Genomic DNA, 22,101 nt, shown 5'->3' with positions numbered 1-22,101 from the left:
TCACTGGGTTGCCAGCTTGACTTTGCTTTGTAGTCTTATTTTTTTAGCCCCTCTCTCTCTCTTTCTGTCACTATTCTGCCCACTCATCCTTCTGCCTTCTGCCATGTGACGGGTCTCTACACGTGAAGATGAAGAATCCAAATCGCAGTTACCGCCCACTCAGCCGCCTACACACATTCTGTATTACTGACTCTCTCCTCCACCTGTAGTGCTCACAGAGAATGAGGGAGAGATGTGGAGGCGGGCTGACGATCTGAAAATGTTGCTCTAGCCTTACACATTATAGGACACATTAAGCACAGCAGTGAGCACAATAATAACTAAGAGCGATTATCAAAAAGCTTTAATTGCTAAGTTTGTGATCAGCGCTCTGTGATTGTGGTGACTTACGAAGAGAAACAACTGGTATCATGAAGAATTAATTTCTAAAAACACAAAAAACAATCAAATAAATCTGCACAGTGGCATGAAATGCACTTTCTAGTTTGCCTCAGATTCTTTCTGGGCATCTGAGTGACACCAGAACCATCAGATAATCTGTGTTAAATTACAAACCAATATCTAGACTTGATGAATTGACAGCCCCGTAGGAAGTCAGTCTAACAGTCTGTTGCCATGGTAGAGTTGGGATGAGAATGGCGTTAAGAGCCAAAAAAGCCAGGGATTCTAGATGGTGAATGAAAATAGATTCGGTGTGTTTGTGCTTGCATGTGTGCCCACACTTCTGATGAGTGTGTGAGCATCTAATGACCTAATTGCACACAATAAAGTGCTAAAGAAGAGCTCTGTGCATTCCTGATGCAAGTCAGCATGCAGGCAAAGTGATGAAAGTATAGAAACAGTGATTCCCGTTTAGTATTTTCTTTTATTCATTGCATTTAGTATTGTTGAACATGACAACACTTTGTGCAGCAACGCTCCACTTCATAATCAACTTCGCTGTTTACTGTGGCCACAGTCTTATCTACAGGTTACTTTGCAGATTCACTGGAGCAGTCATGCTTAATTGCTTGACTGAAGGGTACTTCTGCATCGCTTTCCCTTTTCTGCCCATATATACTCTGGCAGCCTTGGCAAATTAGCATCTCAGAAAATGCAGTATGGTTATCTTTGATAGCAATAGATGGTATATGTTTTTTATTAAATTATCTCTGCTTTCAAGGGGGTGATGGCCAACTCTTCCTGAAATCAGTCATTGTAACTCAAATAAACATCCCGTAACATAATACTAAGTAATTTTAAAGATGTATTCTTCTGAAAAAAAAGCTTTACACTCAGGAAGAAAGCCACTAAGCATCATTTCACACACGGAACACTAATAGTGCAATAAGCATAGGTATTGTTAGGCCATCATTTGCAACATAAACTGATTATGTGGTGAGATATAGAACACTGACAGGATAATTACTGTGTAATAGTGGGATGTATTCGATGCAAAAAATACACATGGTCTGCTTGATAAATCTCAAAACTCTATTTTTTTTAAACTAATATACTTCCAAGCTGCTGAACTGTGAATGTCATAGCTTTAATATTTAATAAAGCAGCAGTAAATAGGTCATGTTGCTGGTAAGAGTTTTATAAAAAAACAAAATATCATGCTTGTATTCTGTGAGCTGTATGCTGGGAATACTGAAAGTAAGAAGCACAGCACCTTATATGGTTTCTGAGTTACTTTGGGATGTCTCTGTGACTATAAGGTGGGAGAGACACAAAACAGACAGCTTTACAGTCACACTTATGGTGGAGAACGCTTTCAAATATCACCTTAATGGCAGTTATGCTCCTAATGTATATGCAAATGGGGCAATACTGTAGCTCTGGGTGAAGCAGTGCTTTACAGTGAAAGAGTGAACTTACTGTCCACTTGTAGGTATTTTTAGATGTATTGCCATTTCTATGGGAGGTGGAAACAGAATCATGCTTAACTCAGTGCTGGTTCTCTGCTCAGTTGTCTGCCAGTTATACAGCCCTCTTATTGCACAAGTCAGATTTGCACAAGGCGTTTAAATTAATTATTCAAATTCTAAAACTTTTGCTTGTTAATTTGACCTCAGTTGGTCTGCACCAAGCCGGGAAAGAAATGTGACCCAGTTAATTGTATCTGCATATTCGGTCGGAACGGTGGTATCCGAATATTTATTTTGAGATCTGAATATTTGGACCCCCCCCCCATTGGCATTCGTCTCATCAATTTGTCAGCCGTCCCCCCGTCGAACGTTACGAACTGAACCGAATATTCAGATATTCGTCATTAATCCGGAGCCCAGAAATTGCTATTCGGGCCAGTTCGTAACGTTCGATGGGGGGGACGCCCGACAAATTGATGAGATTAATACCGATGGGTGGGTTCCCCCGTCGAATGTTATGAACTAAACCGACTATTCAGATATTCGTCATTAATCCGGAGCCCAGAAACTGCTTTTCGGGCCAGCCCTAGTTAATTGCTGCTAATATATTTAAACACAGGAGTGACAAACTATGTAAGAAAATGAAACACAAATGGGACATACAGTACCCTCTGCAGCAGCTCTGGACAAGAGTAGAAAATTTTCCTCCTGCAGCTGATTATGCATGAATAATTTTTGCTGCTTTATAATGTCAAGACTTGTAATTATTCAAATCAGATGTCCTCCTACGTAGGATACAAGCATAGTTCATGTAATTAAATGTTCAATGCAGCTTTTTACAGTGTTACAGAAAAAAACAACAGAATTAACCACAGAATCAATTTTAGCATAATATGTAGATGATATAAGTCACAAGATAACATGATGTAACAGATGAAACACTTGTGCACAGATTTCGAATTGGGATTCTTTTTAAAGACAACATATTTCAATCCCAGTTGGATCTTTGCCGGGCTAAATGGTTGAAAAATGAGTACCACACCCAAATATGCACTGTCTCCCAAATGTTAGATGTACTGTGTGACAGACGGGAACTCTTGTGTAGCATGAAGGAGAATACACCTCCTTCAGTTATTCTCCCTCTCTTGTGCTGCCTCTATCACAACCCCTATTGGGCAGGCGCTTGGTTTCCATGGTTACACTCTAGTAGGCAGGGTGTTGTGATTGTGTGTAGGAAGGTGCAGGAGTGGGGGTGCTTATGTCGTGTGTGCAATGTGAGCTTGTATGTGCAGTTATGTGCTCTGTGCATGTGTGTGTGTGTGTGTGTGTGTGTGTAGTGGGGGTTGTAGTGATGGTGAACACTGCCAGGCTCTAAGGGAGAGAATGCTGAAATGCTGGATTCATACAAGAAGACAGACGGCATTTCTAAGACGCTGCATCATGTGCAAAGATGCACATCCGCACGCACACACATACACACACACACACACACACACACACACGCACACATGCAGAAGGTGACACGCACTGAGTGCCAAGCAGAAAAACAAAATCCTTCTTACAATCAAACTGGCTTCTACAGTCCTTATTCTTTTTCCTCTGCACTTGATCTCATGAACAAAGACGAGCTGAAGCAGCAGGGTGGAAGGGAAGCCCATCCAAGTACTTTCTGTCCTCGTCTGCCTCAGCAAAGTCACAGCCAGTGCGTTATGCTCAGAGCCGGCGATGGCTCCCAGGCAGTACAGTATGGATGGATAAACAGCGAGCACATTCTGAGATGTCATGTCATGGCCTGAGACCTGTGTCTTTCTGAACTCACTGGCATTAGGCTATGTTTTTGATCAATGCAGTTGTTTTCGAGTTGTTCAGTTATTTTAATACATTGAGGCAGAGGCAGTAATGCTCAGACTGCAATAAGAGTGGTCAGGGGTCAACGGGATGTTTCTCTGCTCTTAATCCTGAACACAAAAGCACGAAACATGGTTACAGTAAACTTTCATATCAGATAAACTGCAGCTCTGCAGCCAATTATTATTTTTGATCTCTGTACACGTGTGTCCTCTGTATGTTTGTAAGTCACTTCCAGTTCTTTATTTGGTTTGGTTTCCTGTAGCCAGTCAGTCCCACCTGAGACCAGCTCAGAGTCTGTACACAGATCAGTATCATAAAGAAAGTGCAACATTTCCCAGACAAATAAATAACAAGTGCTGTGTTCAGTATTACAAACAGGTTGTGATTGAAACAGTTATCTCACTACTTTGGCAGGTCCCTACTCTTTGCTTTAATGAATAAAAGATGGTCTCTTCTTTCAATCTCTATGTCTTTATAATGCAAGCAATTTGTACTGCAGCACATGCGACAACAGGCTGTAAAGTTTCTATTTAGAAAGCACAGATTTCGAACCATGTAAATGCTAAATGCTATATCCTCTAAGCTAGGTGTAGCTGCACATCAAGCCTACTATAGTGTAAAAAGAACTTAAAGCAGGGATTTTGTGATTTATCATTCCCACTCTGCAGGTCTACTCTGTGGAATATAGAGCAGTAATGCAGCTTTAATGAATTAATGTCTAAAATATTCAATTTTAATTCCGTTTAATTCCATTGCTTCATTAAACACAGTAAACTGATGTAAAATACAGTTAGTCTCTCCACAGTAGTGGAAATCTAGCATAAACAATGTGCAACTAGACAACAGAGAGCCATGATCCTTGATTGATACCTGGTAAAGTCATGCAGACAATGTTTGCGGATAATCTACAACACTGTGTTCTGCCTATAGACTGTTTATAAAGATGGACGTAACCACCAGCCCTGAAACATGAAGCCAATGTGACAGTGACTTAAATCTGCATTTTCTGTTACAACCAACAGAGGGCGACTCCTCTGACTGCAAAAAGAAGTTAGATTGTAGAGAAGTCTAAGAGAAAATGACCCCACTTCTCATTTAATTTGTTTCATCAGTACACATTTTCCACTATCAGTTTATGATGATTATGGTCTCAATTGTTAGTTTCAGGTCCTTTTGAATACAATAAATATTAGTTTAATAAATTACCGTCCCATTCAGAATAAAATAGACAATAAACCGCTCATGCTTTAGGGCGTGACTATCTTGTGATTGGCAGGTTATTAGTTTACCGCTTACTCTACACAATCACTTCTGAAAAACCAAAAAGGTGATGGCCAAATTCCATAATGGATGCTTCAAAATGGTAGTCTACAAATTAGTGTGTGACGCCAAGGTTGCTACATCCTTCACGTACAGTATATGGTTCTACTTAGTTGCAGACTCTAAATCAGGGTACTTGCAATGCGCTCTGATGTAATGTTAAATGGAAACTATGATATTAAGAGAAAAGGAGGCTTATTTGGACAGAGACACTGTATGTGAATATATAACTCTGATAAAATGAGGAATGATGCATTGAACCTGGTTTCCCTGTTAGCAATTTTCCATCTCTGGTCACTTTTGTGGCACTTTAAAACCTATCTGCATTCCCACAGGGACTCTGACCGCCGGGTAAAATAACTATTTTGTTTATGGGAAACAGTTGATAATTCTTTTAAAATGAAATCCAACACACCAAAATCAAACGTCTGTTTATTCCTATCCACACATGAAACCATTTCAACCTAGAGGGCCTTTTCAAACATGATGGAAGGATTTGGAATGCAGACATATCACCAGGGTAGGTCAACACTGGCTGGTAGCCATGATCCTGTCCCTAGATAGTGTTCTAAGGTTAGCTTTGAGGTTTCCATATAATTGCTAGGTTGGTTTTGGAGCATATGGAGGGGGAAGGTATGCTGCTTAAAAGCTCCATTCCCACAACTGATGCCAGACCTCACAGTTGGTATTTTGTCCAAAAGTGTGCATGGGCATGTGTGAAATTGTGTGTGAGAGAGCATTACTTTTATTTCTGCTCACAGTTGGGCAGACTGTTACAGAAATAATGCCATCTCTCCTTTTAAAAGGGGAAAAGTAGAGCTGAAAAACAAAACAATAACAGAAAAGGGGAAGTTTTTAAATTTCGGAAGGGCTTTGCTCATAGTCTTAGGCAAACTATCCAAATACAAACTGCAGGCCTCAGTCATTGCTGCAGATAAGTGAAAAGCAGTGTCACCTGATTGACTGGTTACTGGTCAAATTGATTTCCAGGGAAAAGTCAAGATTTAGTTTATACAGTGGTTAGGTTCACTGCTTGAGCTTTGACCGGAATATCTTGACATCTATTAGAGAAGAGTGCTGTGAATTTTGATTCAAATGTAAATATTTCCTATTCATCCTTACTTTGATGATACCTTAACTTTAAACTTTACTTTGTGTGAGGACTTTTGATGTGCATGTTAGAATTAGCGTAGCCCTATAAGGTACAGTCAATTCCAGCTATTTTCAGCACAAAAAATCGCTAATATTTTATTTGTAAATAAAAATATGACGAGAAATACAGGGAATATTGGACGCGCATCGCGAGGTACATTTCCTCGAAAACGACCTATTCGTGGATTATATACCGACTTCAAGACATGTTTTGGACAAAATAGTTTACTGGCTTGTTTCGTCTGGATGTCCAAGGTTGGATTATGGCCGTTTTTGTGGAATATTTTCATCTGTGTGTAATAATGAACCCGCAAATGCGAGTCGCGCTGTGTACGTTAAAGCCGTGTATAGAGAACGGATGGATGGATATTCGTTGTTTGTCGGACAAATGTGTTTATATTACCCGCTGTGGTAATCACATCTGAAAGTGGTTTATACCGGCTGATTCACGAGAATCTAAGCTTTCCATCGGCGTATAGTGTTTCTATCATCGAGTTGGCAGTGTCGTTCTATTTCGAAAAATGCTTATGCAGATATCAAAATGGCCTGCCTGCGGGCCACTGAACCGCAACGGGTTAAAGTGCTGCACAATTCCTAAGTCAGCCCATAGTACCACTGAGTATGCTTTAACATTGCTGTAGACTTACGTATTTGAGTATATATACTTTAGTACAATAGTACTCAAAAGTTTGGACACACTTTCTCATTCAAATGAATGAAACCAAACTTTTGATTGGTCGTCTATGTATTGAAGATAATGAAATAATAATATTTGGAAAGACACCTTTCTTAACATTGACTAGTGAATAACATTGAACAGTGATTATATGGGACTTTAAATCTCATGCATCAAGGCTTGTTTCAAAAACTTTGTTCCTAAACTTTGTTGTATTTGAAGCTTTTCCCCATTTTAAATGCATGCAGAAGGAAATACAGAGGAATATATGCATACAAAAAGCTAAAAGCTTGTTCCCACAGCACTGCTCTTTACTTTACTGTACTTGCAGTGACCTTCAGAGACCAGAGAAAGGTACAGCTGAGTGGTTTTCCATGTCCAGCTGAGTTGGCGTGAAGTTACCTGAAGCTAGACAGAATCAGTTTTTAGACATCTGCCACAGTGTGGAGTCCCTGGGCTTGGACAGGAGAGCTGTAATACTAAAAGCAGACTGTATTTCAATATTACATCACCCTGGAGTTAATGTTAAATCACTGTGTGTGTGTGTGTGTGTGTGTGTGTGTGTGTGTGTGTGTGTGTGTGTGTGTGTGTGTGTGTGTGTGTGTGTGTGTGTGTGTGTGTGTGTGTGTGTGTGTCCGCAGTCATGTGGAAGCCCAGGACACTGCTGTGCAGAAGTTTGATGACTGTTTAGTTTATGGTTCTTCTCTGCTCCCACTTTTCTTGTGGAAGTTTCTTTAGGAACTTTGGGGGTATCATAATGTAATCAATGAAGCCTTGAATTCCAGTAAAAATGGTCCCTGACTGTTCATTAGCTATGATCCAATGGAGCTATCTAAGCTTTTACAGTACGACATGGTTTAAATATTACTATAGTCAGTACTTGAAGCCAGATGACTTTGGAGTGCAATAAATTTAGTGTGTTGATTTGTAAGATTCCACAGAAACATTTTTTCAGAGCTCTTTCACAGTAAAGGTGAGGATGGCTGTGTTGTTCATCTTTTTATGGGCATCTGGCTCTGGCCTCAACAAGCCGCTCAGAGCTCTGACAATGAAGATCTTAGTTTATGTACGACACACACACAACAGCGAGGTAAAATACACCACACTCTGTCTTTTGTAGGTTGCTGTGGTTCATATTTGCAATTCCTTTGTGCGATGTTAAATCAGGCTTCTACGGTGGATTTCCATCTTTGCTTTTTCACCACGGAGCCGTATTAAAGATGAGCAGTGTTTGCCTATTTCCCCGGGTGGAAATACAGAGACCCGGCAATGTAGCAGTACAATAAAAACAGGATATTGACCGTGAAGCAGCATCTTCTTACCTCGTGAGAAATCTATATAAGATTTATGGGCACAGTCAGCTTAGATGAGAAAGCAAAAAAAAAGTATGCGTGTGTATGCGAGGTGTTAAGGTCTGTTTATTTGTGCCTGGATGCATTTATGGAATGCATTCATCAAATTTTGATTGAAATAACTCAGCATAACCATTAGTGGTTTTAATAGTAGCATGAGATTAAAGCAGCATCTTGGGGAAAATGGAATTAAAGGTTAGAGAGGCATCGTTATAATTAAAATGTCGCCTGTTTAAATCCTGGAGAGGAAATCAAATGGAACGAACTGGCAACATTTTCCCATCTTTCAACCATCCAGATACCCCCAAGCAAGGCATTTGATCTCTGAACAGCCCAGTGGAGCTACTGTCGGCCACTGAGGTTTTGCTGGGCAGCTCCGAGGTATGCAGTGTGCAGATACGTGCATACTGTAATAGCATGAAGCAAAGCAGTGTTGAAGGAAAGCATATGTGCTCAGCAGACTTAAAGGTTAGAGAACATGACGTCATGAGATGTGACAGAGGAAACGGCTTCATTGCATATGACAGGCAGGTCTGTTATAATGACCCTTTCTTTGGACAGAAGTATCTGCGCCTCTTTGCTTTCCAATTCTTCCTCCCTTGTTTGTTTCCCCTTTATGCCCATTCAATTACTAAAGCATTTCTTCCTATTAAATTTCATCTACCATTTACACACAGTCAGCTGATCTTTCACTGACTGTCCATTTCTCTGAATGTTACACAGTACAGCAGCTCTCCCTGAGAAGTACATCAGTCGAGGCATACTGTCTGCTGTATACACGATACGTCATGAATACTGAATTCAGGGGACCTTTAAAGTGGCATTTTCCAGATTTATTCAGATAGAATGAGATGTTTGTGTCTGTTTTGGTTCAACAAGGAAACACCGGAGCTCTGCTACAGGATCAGTTGATAATCCAAACATTTCAAAGTACAAGTCAGCAACTCGAATGCAGCACGAATGCAATCAGAGAGCAAAAACAGCAAAATGAATGTTGAAATTTTTATCAAAATGTTGAAATCTTATAAAAAAAAAACACTATGCATTGTTTAAGGATTTCTAATAATTAAAAGCAAGTGAATATATTAACAGTGGTCCCTCATCTATCACAGGGGTTTTGTTCCAGACCCCCCGTGCGATAGATGAAAATCCGTGAATTGGCGACTATACTTATTTTTATTACTTTATGTATATTGTAAGCCTTTATAAACTCTCCCCACATTCTGCATAACACCACAGTGCACCACTGTGCGCAGCAATCAGACGTCTATGTGAAACACACGGCCACACACTTTATATTGTTTTCAATTTTTTAGACTAGGAAATGCTTATTTTACCGGAAAAATAATTAAAATAATGTAGCTGTCGCTGTGGCTGAACTGTTGTGCTGCAATGCACCATTTAAATGTCATTATTGTGGTTTATGTTTGTGTTACAGTGTTATTATTGTTTGTGTTTTATTGAGTTTTTGTCGTTTAGTCCGCCTAGTTTGGTTAAATGTTATGTTGTCAGGACAGTGAGTGTGAAGTGTAGTGTGTTTGATGACTTCCTACCACATTTACAGTAGTGCTTCTCTCTGTGTGTATCGAAATAAAAGCATCTGTTAGTTGTAGAATGCATTAAAGGCAAATATCCTTTCTCCAGCGTCGTTCTTCAATGCAGCTTGCCACAATAATAAACATATAAAAACACCTATATACCGCATATAGCGAAAAATCCGCAGTTCCAAATGCAACTTTAAAATCTGTGATACAGTGAGACCACAGAAAGTGAACCGCGATATGACGAAGGACCACTTTAAATGTTATTAGTTCATCTTTGGAAGCTGCCTTCGTGCTTCAGCATTGAAATAATTCATCTCCACTGGTTTTTTTCATTCATTTATTCACATTTGTGGTAGAAGTGGTGGATTTTTGTTGATAGTTGGAATAAAACGGAAAGTTAAACTCTTTAAATAGTGTTTCAAAATGTTTGCACCATTCGTCTAAACCTAAAAAATGTGCTCAAAGAAGTTGTGTTCATTTCATAAAATATGCATGAATTCAGTGTCAAAAGCACCGAATTCTTGCAGCATCTGGTCCTACACTAACCTCCTCCTCCCACACAATAGCATGATGTCATTTAATATCTTCAGACGGGGGTCTGTGGTTGAGCAAACAAGATTAATTCTCCTTGTTGTCATTTTATCTCATTTGACCACAGCAGATCCAAATCAATATCCTCAGATTGCTCAGCAGAGGGAAGCAGATGAGGAGAGAAAAGAGCCCTTTGAGGATCTTTGCTGGTCCCTTGGCTTTTATAAAATTGATCTTGCCTGTAGTCGGTCATTTTGTTTTAGAAATGAAGGGCAGATTTATAACTGTGCTCTGCAGCCTGATCGCAGGATGTGTATGAATGTGCGTTTGGTTGTTTGTGTGTCCTCGGGATAATGTATTGCAGTGTTTGGACAGGCTAAATGAAGGCCAATAGGAAACATCTTGGCAGTGTATTATTAAATGGGGCTGCTTTGCTGCCTATTTGCCAGATCAGTGATAGTGGAAATTAGGCATTACACTAATGCAGTGTCACACAGGAAATTTACAAATACACTTGACAATCAGTCTTACCAAATACTTTTTTCATGCCATAGTTTGGGGAAAATGTCATTACTATATCTCTGTAATTCATTGTGTTTGTCCTGTGGATTTTCCAGCTGTCATCACATAAAGCTCACAAACCACCAACTGCTGCACAACAAGACACTGTCTGTTTTGTATCGCAAAGTTACTATAAGGAATTAAACACATTTTTACATAATTCATTCTGACTTTGTCTCTTTCACCTTTATGATTAGCACAAAATGACACAATAATCTTACTGATAGGGTAAGCAAACAGCACGGCTTCAACATCACTTTCAAAATAAAACCTCCAGTGACACCTCCAGTAACTTTGTTTCACCAGATGATTGCCATTTTAAGTTTATGGTTGATTGGGTGCCAAGATAGGTCAACTGGTTGAGTGGGTGACCCATGAATAGTGGCTATAGTCTGTGATACAGCGGCCTTGGTTTGATTCCAGCTGAAGGCCTTTTGCAGGTCTTCCTCCCGTTCTTCTCCCTACTGTCCTGTCTGCCTCTCTACTAGCCTGTCAAATAGAGCCAGCAAAAGGCCTAAAAAGGTTTATGGTTGATTAAATAGGTTAGCTCATGGAAAAGTTCTTGCTTATAAATATTTAGTAGTTTGATTTCTGTAGTGGCTGAAGGATACACAAGGCAGCGTAGACCAGCTGAGGAAATGAAAGGTAGCAGCCTAGAGCTAAAATAAAAATAAAGATCACAGGTATTGAATAGGCTGAAGATTATCCACATTAAGTAGTGTATGACTACAGGTCATTATAAAAAATTAGCTGCAGAATGACACAGGTCTCTAAAAATCCAGTTTCGTCAACTTTGGCTACAAAATACCAAAATGATCAGGTAAACATGTTTGCATATTGCAGCGTTGAACTGGTTACCACACATTTCTTTCTTCTGTTTGTTAATTCCTTTACCTGTCACACAAAACAGTGATATTATGCAAATTGTTCTTTTTGGAAATAGAGCCAAAGTCGTGAAGAAAATACAATACAGTTTCATGTTTGTGTTAGATTATGTTCATATTTTAGAAAATATCTGATAACAGAGAATTTTTCTACCCATAGCTTTACCTAATGAAAAGTACATGCAGGTTAGTCAAAATGCTCACTTCATTAGAGTATGATGAATGTTATGATATTTTTTTTTGTTTTTGAAATGTGAACTCTGCATTCAGAGATAATGATGAGTGGAGCAGCACCAGTTCTGTTACTTGGTCACAGAAAGATGTCGTAACAGTCGCTGTGACCAAACTGGGTCTTGTAACAGGGGGATGGATGCACTTGTTTCCAGGGCAACAGCCACGAGAGAAAATTCAACTGAAGACAGAGTTTCAGATGTGCAATATAGAAGAAGAATATAGAGTCCTGGTCCAAACCTATAAACCAAAGTATTGCTCTTTCGCTGCCTTATTCTCCGTGATACTACAGTAAAATGTGAATGCTATGATTCCTTACTACATTTAGTTTCATTTTTGCAAACAAAAAGAAGAAAATGGTGCAAACTGGAACAACTACTTGCATTTTATGTATTTGTATTCTAGCTTACACTCTGTATTGACTCATTCATTTTTCATTCTCTGCCTCAGCAAATCTGACAGATCTTTGCTGTATTTGTTACATATCCGTTATCTACATCCTTTTAAAGTATCTGATTTTCTTATTGTCTGGCTTTCACTGTCTGTTACTGAGATTAAAACTGTCATAGTTCAATGTCCAACAGCAAAATGGATAAATCTGTCTCTTCTGACAGCGTGTCAAAGAGACAAACAGGGTTTATTTTCTCATCTATCACGCTTTTGTCAGGCCTATTGTACACTTGGCTATGGTTCTGACCACTGCACAAGTACATTGATGGATTTACTGCTAAGTGGCAAGGAATGATAAAGTAAAATACCTACATATACAATCTTAATGAAATCGGTCACTGCAGAGCCACCTCACAGCTCTTCATTTCCACCCTCTAATCTTTGTTTGCACTGTTTTCTCTTCCAGAGCGCCCATCTGGCAATGATCGACACTCTGATGATGGCGTACACAGTGGAGACTGTGAATGTGGAGAAGGTGATGGCCTGCATTCGTCAGTATTCATCCAGCAACCCTGAAGTAGAAACACCATATGACACAGAGGATGCAGTGACCACCTGGATCAACAAGGTTGGTATAAATATAGATATGGATCTCTGTGCATTGACTTGTGATCTACAGATTATCCTGTTCAAACGTGTCACTGTCACTGCATTCAGTGTCTTTCTAAGAATAGTGCTCATATTGTAGAAAAGTTGATGATCTCTCTCAGGGGCCTTTTTCCAGTATTTTGCTGGTAGAGCTTTACCTCTGAAATTCCACGTTGCACAGTGGAGCTACAAGATATTTCAGTCCAAAAACTGACCTAACTACCATGAAATCTATTCAGTGTTCACCACTTTGTCTTGATGGCCTGAGGTTACATGGGATGACCTGTGCAGGTGAGAAGACCTCCCACAGGGTATAGTGAAAGTGAAGTGGTCCAATTGTAACAACTTTCAGAGCGTTTGGAATACTTTAACAGGCTGATACTAGTCATGCAGTGCACTTATATCTTTCAAGTACAGTTTGTATGTTACTTGCTGTATGTCCAAGAGAACAGACATTCCCTACTTATCTTGTTCTTATCTGTTGCAGATAACTCATACTTATCTTCTGCTTCTTTACATATCTATTAAATGAACCGTAAGGCCTTTTAAGGGCAAGTGCTAATAATCTTGCACAGAATGTGGTCTGTAAACAGTATTCTTTTTCTATTTTTTTTCATTAAGAGGTAGGATTAGTAGAGAGAAAAGAAAATCATATAAAATGATCAATAAAATCAAAAGTATACTAAGTATAGAACTTCTCAAATGTCACTGACAGCCTAATGCACCTGTTTCAGGTTAATGGTTAGACTTATTATGCTTCAAGCTTTCAATTTTCACAAAGTATTGAAAAATACACAGCTTGTAGCTAACACTTAAATATCAGAAATGTTAGTGTTTCATGAGATGGAGTTACAGGTGAGTTTGCTGACCACCCCTAAAGGTCTGTAAAATGAGTCCACCCTCCTGCTGGTCATGTTGATGAACTCTGCAGCATAAAGTTGTGAAAGTGGTACCTGACAACTGTCTGGTTTAACTAAATACCTGAAGTTCATGGTCACACTAAACCAGGAGCTGAGAGCAGAGAGCAGGCGGAGCTGCTAACACTGATAACATTCAGTAGCAGTTGTGTCTAGCAGGATAAGCATTACCTACAGATCAGTTATCAGTATTATTTTGATATCAAATTGTTGTGAAGAAATTCATAATGTTAGAGGTTATTTATTGTGGAAGACTGCAGCTCGTTTGCTGTTTTTAATACTGTAAATTTTGTCGGGTCATTTGTTAAGTATCAATTTCAAAATAAGTTATTATTTTTGCTGTTTAATGTATAATTCAGTAACCTGATGTTTAGTGTATGTGTTCTTCAAATTCCTAATGTAATTAAAGCTGCAAGCAGCGACGGACGGGTCCTCGCATCCTTGCTGATCGGCGAATCCACCCATGTCCACCAGGTGGTATTGCGACCGAGAGTGTATTTGGGCCCATTGATGTCATCAGGACTGAACTCTGATCACACATGTAAAGTTTCAGACAGATCGGAGCATGTACAGCTAGTTATAGAGCATTTCCTTCCATCCACCAGGTGGCGCTATGACTTTGGCTGTATATCTGCATGTGATTGTCATCAGAGCAGGACTCTGATCATACATGTAAAGTTTCATGCAGATTGGAGCATGTTCAGGGCAGTTACACAGCATTTCCTGTTTCATGGTGAATTGTAAATTTCCAGGGGTCGCCATTTCCACGCCCTCAGACTTTTGAGAAGCATTCTGATAACTTTCATTACCTGTGCCTGCTGTACATCCTGGCCAAATTTCAGCTCTCTCAGTGTTACCCTGTTTGAGTATATAGCTTTTGAAAATCAATCAATCAATCAAGATTTATTTATAGAGCACTTTACAACACTCAAAAGTGACCAAAGTGCTTTCTAGTTAAAATCAAACAATAAAATTAGAATACAATTAGAAAAAAACAAATTAAAAGAAAGGAACAATAGAACACGTCAACAAATAAAATCAAATAAAATAAGATAAAATAAAATGAAATGTCACCACATTACTGATTATTAAAAGCCAGTCTAAAAAGATATGTGGTAAGAAATGGTCAAAAATGACTCAAAATTGTCAAAAATATGACACATAATTCAAAATGGCCGACTTCCTGTTGGGTTCTGGGCATGGGTGTCAATTACATTTTTGTGCCTCTTGATGAGCTACATATGTCTGCCAAATTTCATAACTGTAGGTGACAGGTGCTGGCCGTAGTAAATGTTTGAAATTTTCTAGGTAGCGCTATGGAGCTATTTTTCCACACATGTGCAGTTCATCTAAAATATCAAATCTTCAGCAGTCCTGATCTATGTGGTAATTTTGGCGAACGTTTGAGGGTTCCAAAACTGTCTAAATGTACTTTGTTTGTCATGGCAACAATCCGTTGCCATGGCAACAGCATTTTGTGAATTGTCAAAATTTTCACACTGTATCATCGTCAAGGCATGAATACTGAGCTGTCTAATTTTCAGAATGATATGACAAAGTATCGGGCAATGGCACATGCAAATGTAATGGCAATAACTTGCTGTTGCCAATAGGTGGCACTATGAGTATTTTCAAATTCATGAGTGTGAATGTGTTCAGACCCGGACTCTTCTTCATCAAATGAAGTTTGGTCCATATTGGACCATTCGCAGCTGAGACATAAATAATTCAATTTTAATGGCGAGAAATCGAAATTCGCTGTGCTGCCACAGACACGCCCTTTGACCACGAGTCACCATTTTCTCTGTGAGTCATCATCAACATGTTCAGGCTTATGTCACCACATTTGAGGTGAATATGATCAACCTGCTAAGAATAGTACATCAAAGTGTAAAAAATGTCTACTTCCTGATACCACACAGTGGTGCTATGACTGTCAATGTATATAACTACATGGATGTGGTCAGAGTGGGACTCTGATCATACATGTTAAATTTCCGGCAGATTGGAGCATGTTCAGGAGAGTTAGACAACAATTCCTGTTTGATGGCAAAGGATCAATATTTTTGGAAGTCGCCATGACCACACCCTAAGACCTTTGTGGAGCATTTGATAACTTTTCATCAGGAAGGTCTGTTGCATATATTGGCCACATTTGAGGTCTCTCAGACTTACCCCTGATGAGTTATTAATCAAAAAAAAATTTACAGCTAATTCAAGATGGCCGACTTCCTGTTGGGTTTAGGGCGTGGCCGTGATTGACTTTTTCGTGTGTCCTGATGTGCTGCATATGCCCAACAAATATTGTGGCTGTAAATGAAACGTCGTGGCAGTTGGCCTAATGACCACTTTTTCAATTTTACAGGGGGTGCTATGGAGCCATTTTGCCACACGTGTGCAACTCCCATAAAATATCAAATTTTTCGCCAGTCCTGATGTACATGCAAAGTTTCCGCGTTTTGGGGTATGTTTAGGCCGCCAAAGTGGAGTTTGAAAAGACAGGAAAAGAGTGAAGAAGAAGAAAAAGAAACCCTAGGGCAGGGGTCGGCAAGTAGATGTGGCTTCGGGACAAAATGTTTGCAAACAATCGAACAGCGGGCCAACCTGCGAGGGGGTGCGCTCCGATTCCGCGAGCGGGGGGGGCGATACCGCGAGCAGCGGAGCTTCGACAGCTGATCGCTGCTGCTTGGGACACAAGTCTCAATTCTGATCACAGATGTATTAAAAATGACTCCCGAGACACACACACGTTTTGCACACACTGTTGCTCAGTGAAATCTGGCTGGTACAACCGTGTCCGACCAGTAGCGCAAACGCGGAAATGCCCGGGAGCAGCCGACCACGTGAGTTTCGTGTTGCGGTGACGGACTGGCTTGGCTCTGTGCCAAATCAAATTTTCAAAATTATCTGGCGGGCCAGATATTATTCCTGACGGGCCAGTTTTGGCCCACGGGCCGCCAGTTGCCGACCACTGCCCTAGGGTGTCAATAGGGTCCTTCGGCACCGTCGGTGCTCGGACCCTAAATATGCAGCAAGCTGTAAGTGGCAGTGGTTAAAAGCGGTATTTCATTCATTTTTTCAATTACAGATTGTTAACGTGGCCAGCTCATGATTAAGGAAATTGTTTAAAATGTGTATCCTGAGTTGCTACATTACTTCCTATAGTAAATATGACCTAATACCCCTTGATCCTACATGCTCTATGTAAAGCAGGTTGTCTGAATTATAAAGTGTAAGTGATTGTACATGGCCTGTATGCACAGATGGCTGTGGCTCCTCCATACAGTCCAACAGGACCCAGTCTGTTTACATTCTTCTGGTAGAAGTGATGGATTGCTGCCAGCTCTGAGCTTCACACACACAGACACAATAGCTAACAGGAGGTGTGGTCCTGGTGTCCTACTGGTTGGACATATGGCTCTCTGTTGGAGTCAGCTGGCATTCCAGCCATCTAAAAATCACCATTTTAACAGCCTCTTTTCACTTCATCCATATGAACTTTAGATATTTCATTAAATGGTAAGACTAAGATTAGATTCAGTTCCACTCTACTTGACTTCACTGCTATTACATTCAAAGTCCAGTTGATGAAGAAAAATCAAAACTCCTGCACTATATACTTCAAACACAGGCTTGTATTGTGGTTCTTTATGGAAGAGGCATAAGACATAGCAATGTTTTATTCTTTACTTTAAATCACAGTGGAAAGACAACAACAAAAAACAAAGAGTGGACGTGGTAATAGTGCTGTTATCTCTGTATAAAAGTTAGATGAAATGAAATGCTTCATTATTAACTGTTTGATAATGTTTAACCATTGATATGGAAGCCAAAATTTCAGTATCACCTGAACTATGGAATCTAATTGAATTTGAATCTGAAGGCTATTACTCTTAATATATGAGCAATAAGAGTTGAAGAAGAGGTATTACTCATAGACTGCTCCTTGTATTGAATTGTGCTCATTTATGCAGTAATTTTAATTGTGCTTATCTATTCTGTTTTAGGTAAATGAATATCTGAAGGATGTTGTGGCTCAGGAGCAGAGGAAGAAGGAATCTCAGACTGCTGAGCCAGCTGGGAGTCCGCGGGTAGGTGTTTTTCCTTTCCTCTTCTCTCCCAGCTTTAACACATCTTAAACTACAACTAAACACAGAAACGGTACAAGATTGATGGACAGTTTGAAACATCTTAAGTAAAATCCTTAGGTCCGCTTAATTGATTTAGCACGACATTCGCCTTTTGACTGACAGATACTTGTCTCAGACCTCTGTGTCATTTTAATATCTGGGACAAGCTTCCTTGACGGAAGTTAAGCTGCTAAAACCCAGCTACCATCAAAGAAAATCTAACTCATACAAGTCTGAGCTTTAGATTAAGCTCAATCTGTATTTATTAAATCACAAAGTGAGAGACTACCAGGTTAGATTTTCAACATCACAACAAGTTTATCCGCTCTGACAACTCGGTATGCTTCACTCTCTTCATTTGTGCCTTAAGATCTGTGCTCTCTAATGTGTCTAATTAGGTAAGCAGTCATTTAGCGTGGGGGTGACCTACGTTCAGGGTCCAGCCCAAAGTCCAATTCTGTTATATAACTGACTCTAGTATCAGCAGTAATCTCTAATGCCAGCAGACATCCAGCAGTAGCTTGTGTGTTTGTTTCTGTGTTTTATGCATTTGAGTAACTGGAGAAATCTGTGTTTAGATTTAGTAGTTTGACACTGCATTTGCTATAAAACCATGGATTCAGTCACTGGTGGCAATAAATGAACATCATGAAATACCACATTTACCACAAACACAGAAACATATTCAGTGAATTAGGGCTTCCTAATTTTTTTATATGATTTCGATACATCAGCTGTCATGTGCAATGAAATAGACTTAGACGCTGCATTTTTTTTTCTGCGTTTTGCTGCAGACACAGATCAAACCAAATGAGCACTGCATTTTTCTACTAATTTTTAACAAATACAGCAAAAAAAACAATAACAATCTAAGCATACAGTATGCATGAAAACCTTTTTGCTGCATGTATTATGTGCAAGATCAACAAGCCATACTACAATATTAAACAGTAATTGTAAGTATCCTAATATTGTCCCCATCATCAAGCTTTACCAGTCATGGATAATTATACACAGCACATGTGAAACCACATGAGACCGGCTGACTATAATATATAATAGTTGCCATATGGATATAAGTGTATCTGGCAAAGATGTTCTTTTGTTTGATGAAGTTACATGTAAGCATTCCAGGCTAATTCAAACAATTTGCAAGCTTTCCTTAGATTTCTGTTCACACAAAACATTCATAAATACAAAGGGATGCCTGAGTGCCAACTTACTCCTCAATAAAAGTTGGCCTGAATCTCGGTCTGGCAACTTTACAGTGCGACTTTGTTTTAGAACCAGTTTGAGACATAATATGGGCGGAATCAGCTTGGCAGCTCCAAAAATTATAGCAAAGGGGTAGCAGATGCTCCTGGCTTCATGAATCTGAGCCAACCAGATAATACAGTCCTTTATGACAATTTTATTGCGGAAATTCATACAACAGAGTTAAAAACCCGATATATTTTGCAACTGCAGCATCTGTGTTTGTGTGTAATTAATAATGTCTTTATGACTTCATTGTGTGCTCACAGTCAAGCTACATTTAGCATTATGGTGCGGCAGCAAGGGTCACAATTGGCATGGCAGCCACCACCTATCAACCTAACAGAGCAGAATGATAAGAGAGGAGGGAGGAGGGGGAGGACTGGATGGATGATGTCACTCTTGTATTCACCTCCATCCTCATCCTTCATGCTTTGCTTCTGCCTCTCACCTTCATATCATTCATTATGCACCAGCAGCAGTTTTCAGTGGTGGATTAAAGTGACCTTTCTGTGTTTTTTGAATGATACAGTGGGTTTTTCTAAAGAGTTTCACTGACCCTTGAAAGTCATAAATCCCCTAAACACATGTTCAATAGCCATGGAAAATTTCTGTTCACATTCGTCTGCTACAGTTTGTTCTCTCTCTTCACTCATTAATTCAGTTTTTTTCCTACATTTCACTGTTGCCCAGCCTTTGATCTCTACTCCAGTCCTCCAGACTCGCCGTCCTCTCCCTCCTTTAGCCCTTTCCTCACCCCTACTTCTCTGTCCTCCCTCCTTTCCTAGATTCCCTTCTATATCACAGTTTATGTCAGGAAACACAGTATGACACAACACCGTCAGCGATGCTTCATGTAGAGATGTTTAGAGAGAGACTTCACCCAAGGGTATAAATCACAGCTCAGTCACATGTGTTTTAGCCTGCAGAAAGTTGACATTGAGAAATGCAGTTTGTGTGTGTATGTTTGCCATCTCACTCCCACGGCCATGCAGACTTCAACAGTGTTTGATGCTGATCTGACCGGTCAGTGTGCAGACGCAGCGCTGCATGCATCAGTCATCCCTCGCAAAAACACAGGAAGACACACGCACTTTTAACTGGTAAAGTTCAATCCAAAAGGGGCATCACATCATCATTAAACTTTTTTCAAGCTTGTTGAACAAGACAACCCTTTTCAGAAAACATTAAAGTTATTGCTGACACTTTTTGAAGTGTAGTCACCCTGCCAGCAACCGAGTGCCTCACATGTGGAGCCACGTCTGCTCATTATGTGAGTGAGAACACATCCACTCATTTGACCCCCGAGCTGGAGAGCCGGCCCTTCGCTAGCATCATCACTAACCTCTGGGCAGCTCACGCGGATTGTTGTGTGTGTTTAGTTTGTGTCCTCGTGGTGACCATCTCTGTTTTGCTTATGGGTGATATTGTTCTAGATTAAACTGCGGTGAAAGTCACAGTCACAGTACACTTTCAGATGAACTCAAGTCCATATGTGTTAGTCACTGTGTCTGCTTCTAGCTGCTGAAATAGTGTTTTAATCACTTAGTTGGTAGTTTGGACATGACAGTACAGTGTATTGCATTGTTGGAAATGTGAACTCTGAGCCAACTGACTTGACAAAATAATGAAAACGACTCTGCATGTTGTTTAGTTCGGGTAGTTTCTGAACTTTCATTTTAACTTCAAGAAGTCACTACCTTAGACAGGAGTGGTTGCATAATAGCAACTTGCTGTGCTGGCAGACGGAGGCACTGTCAGCATCTTTGCAATTTGAATTTTATACTGAGCTTGTTGGTGTGCTAGTGTTCTTTTTTTTAATCTTCTGCCTGTCAGTGTTTCAGTTTATATAATTTTCCTGAAGTGCCAAATCTCTTCATGTAACTGAAACATGTGCACATCTGTTGTAAAATGGAAAATTATGAGCATAATTACCACTGAGGTTTCATTTAACTATACCAGTGTTGTTCACCTCTATCTTCCTGTTTAGCCTTTGCAAATAGAGGGAAACATATGTTTCTTTGATTACCATAAAGTCTCACACAAAGTTACACTTCTGAAAAAGGGTGGCAGACTGCATCATTTTTAGGTGCCTAATTTTTGCAGAGTGAAAAAACTCAGAGGAATAAATCACACAAACTGCACCAATATGCAAAAAAGTACACGTGTTTTTTTTTTAGTTATGTCTAGGAGCTTCATCTCTCCTCTCCCTATCCCTCCATCACCTCCCACCACACCGTACTTCCCCCCCTTCTGTCTTTGCAGCATGACTGCAGTGTGAGTCATGCAGGCAGCCTGTGTCTCAGTCACACATAGAAAGACACAAACCCTCCTAGGACAACACTGTCGAGCTCACCAGGGCAACAGTGTTTTTATTTTAACCTTCTGCACTATATTCAGGGATGAGGTTTGAAGCTGCAAAGGCAGCGTTAGGACAGAGAAGGGAGGACTTAATCCTTTTAAGTTGCAAAAGCTGAGCTACAGCTGAACTGGACATGTCTGGATGAGAGGATGAACTTTGGTAGAAAGAGAAAAAGAGTCGTGGTATGATTGAAGCTGTGCAGGGCAGAGCGCATGTGTATTTGCATGTAAAAAGCGTGTGTGTGTGTGTGTGTGTGTGTGTGTGTGTGTGTGTGTGTGTGTGTGTGTGCTCTGCTGTAAGGAGATGATAGATGAGGGCCTTACCTCTCCCCAGGGGTTCACTTGGTGGTTTTAACAGATTTAGCCAGTCTTTAATCATCACTTTAGATGTGGACAGACTTCATTTCCTTCATCTTATTCTCAAACTGGGCCAGCAGGGTTTGAAGTTT

The 22,101-nt window shown here is 39.9% G+C and overlaps 1 protein-coding gene across 8 annotated transcripts in view; it reads left to right on the top strand.

The window, feature by feature from the left end:
* Positions 1–22,101, top strand: part of camsap2a (calmodulin regulated spectrin-associated protein family, member 2a) — a 53,219-nt gene that overhangs the window by 7,910 nt on the left and 23,208 nt on the right. For all 8 annotated transcript variants that reach the window (XM_022192846.2, XM_022192851.2, XM_022192848.2 and 5 more), the window contains exons 3-4: positions 12,809–12,970; positions 17,915–17,998. In XM_022192846.2, the coding sequence (XP_022048538.1) occupies positions 12,809–12,970; positions 17,915–17,998 (246 nt within the window). The remainder of the gene's footprint in view (positions 1–12,808; positions 12,971–17,914; positions 17,999–22,101) is intronic.

This window comes from Acanthochromis polyacanthus, chromosome 4, assembly GCF_021347895.1.
Source record: "Acanthochromis polyacanthus isolate Apoly-LR-REF ecotype Palm Island chromosome 4, KAUST_Apoly_ChrSc, whole genome shotgun sequence".
Taxonomy (NCBI): domain Eukaryota; kingdom Metazoa; phylum Chordata; class Actinopteri; family Pomacentridae; genus Acanthochromis; species Acanthochromis polyacanthus.
The sequence above is the reverse complement of the archived record's forward strand: the minus strand, read 5'-3'. Positions and strand labels throughout refer to the sequence as shown.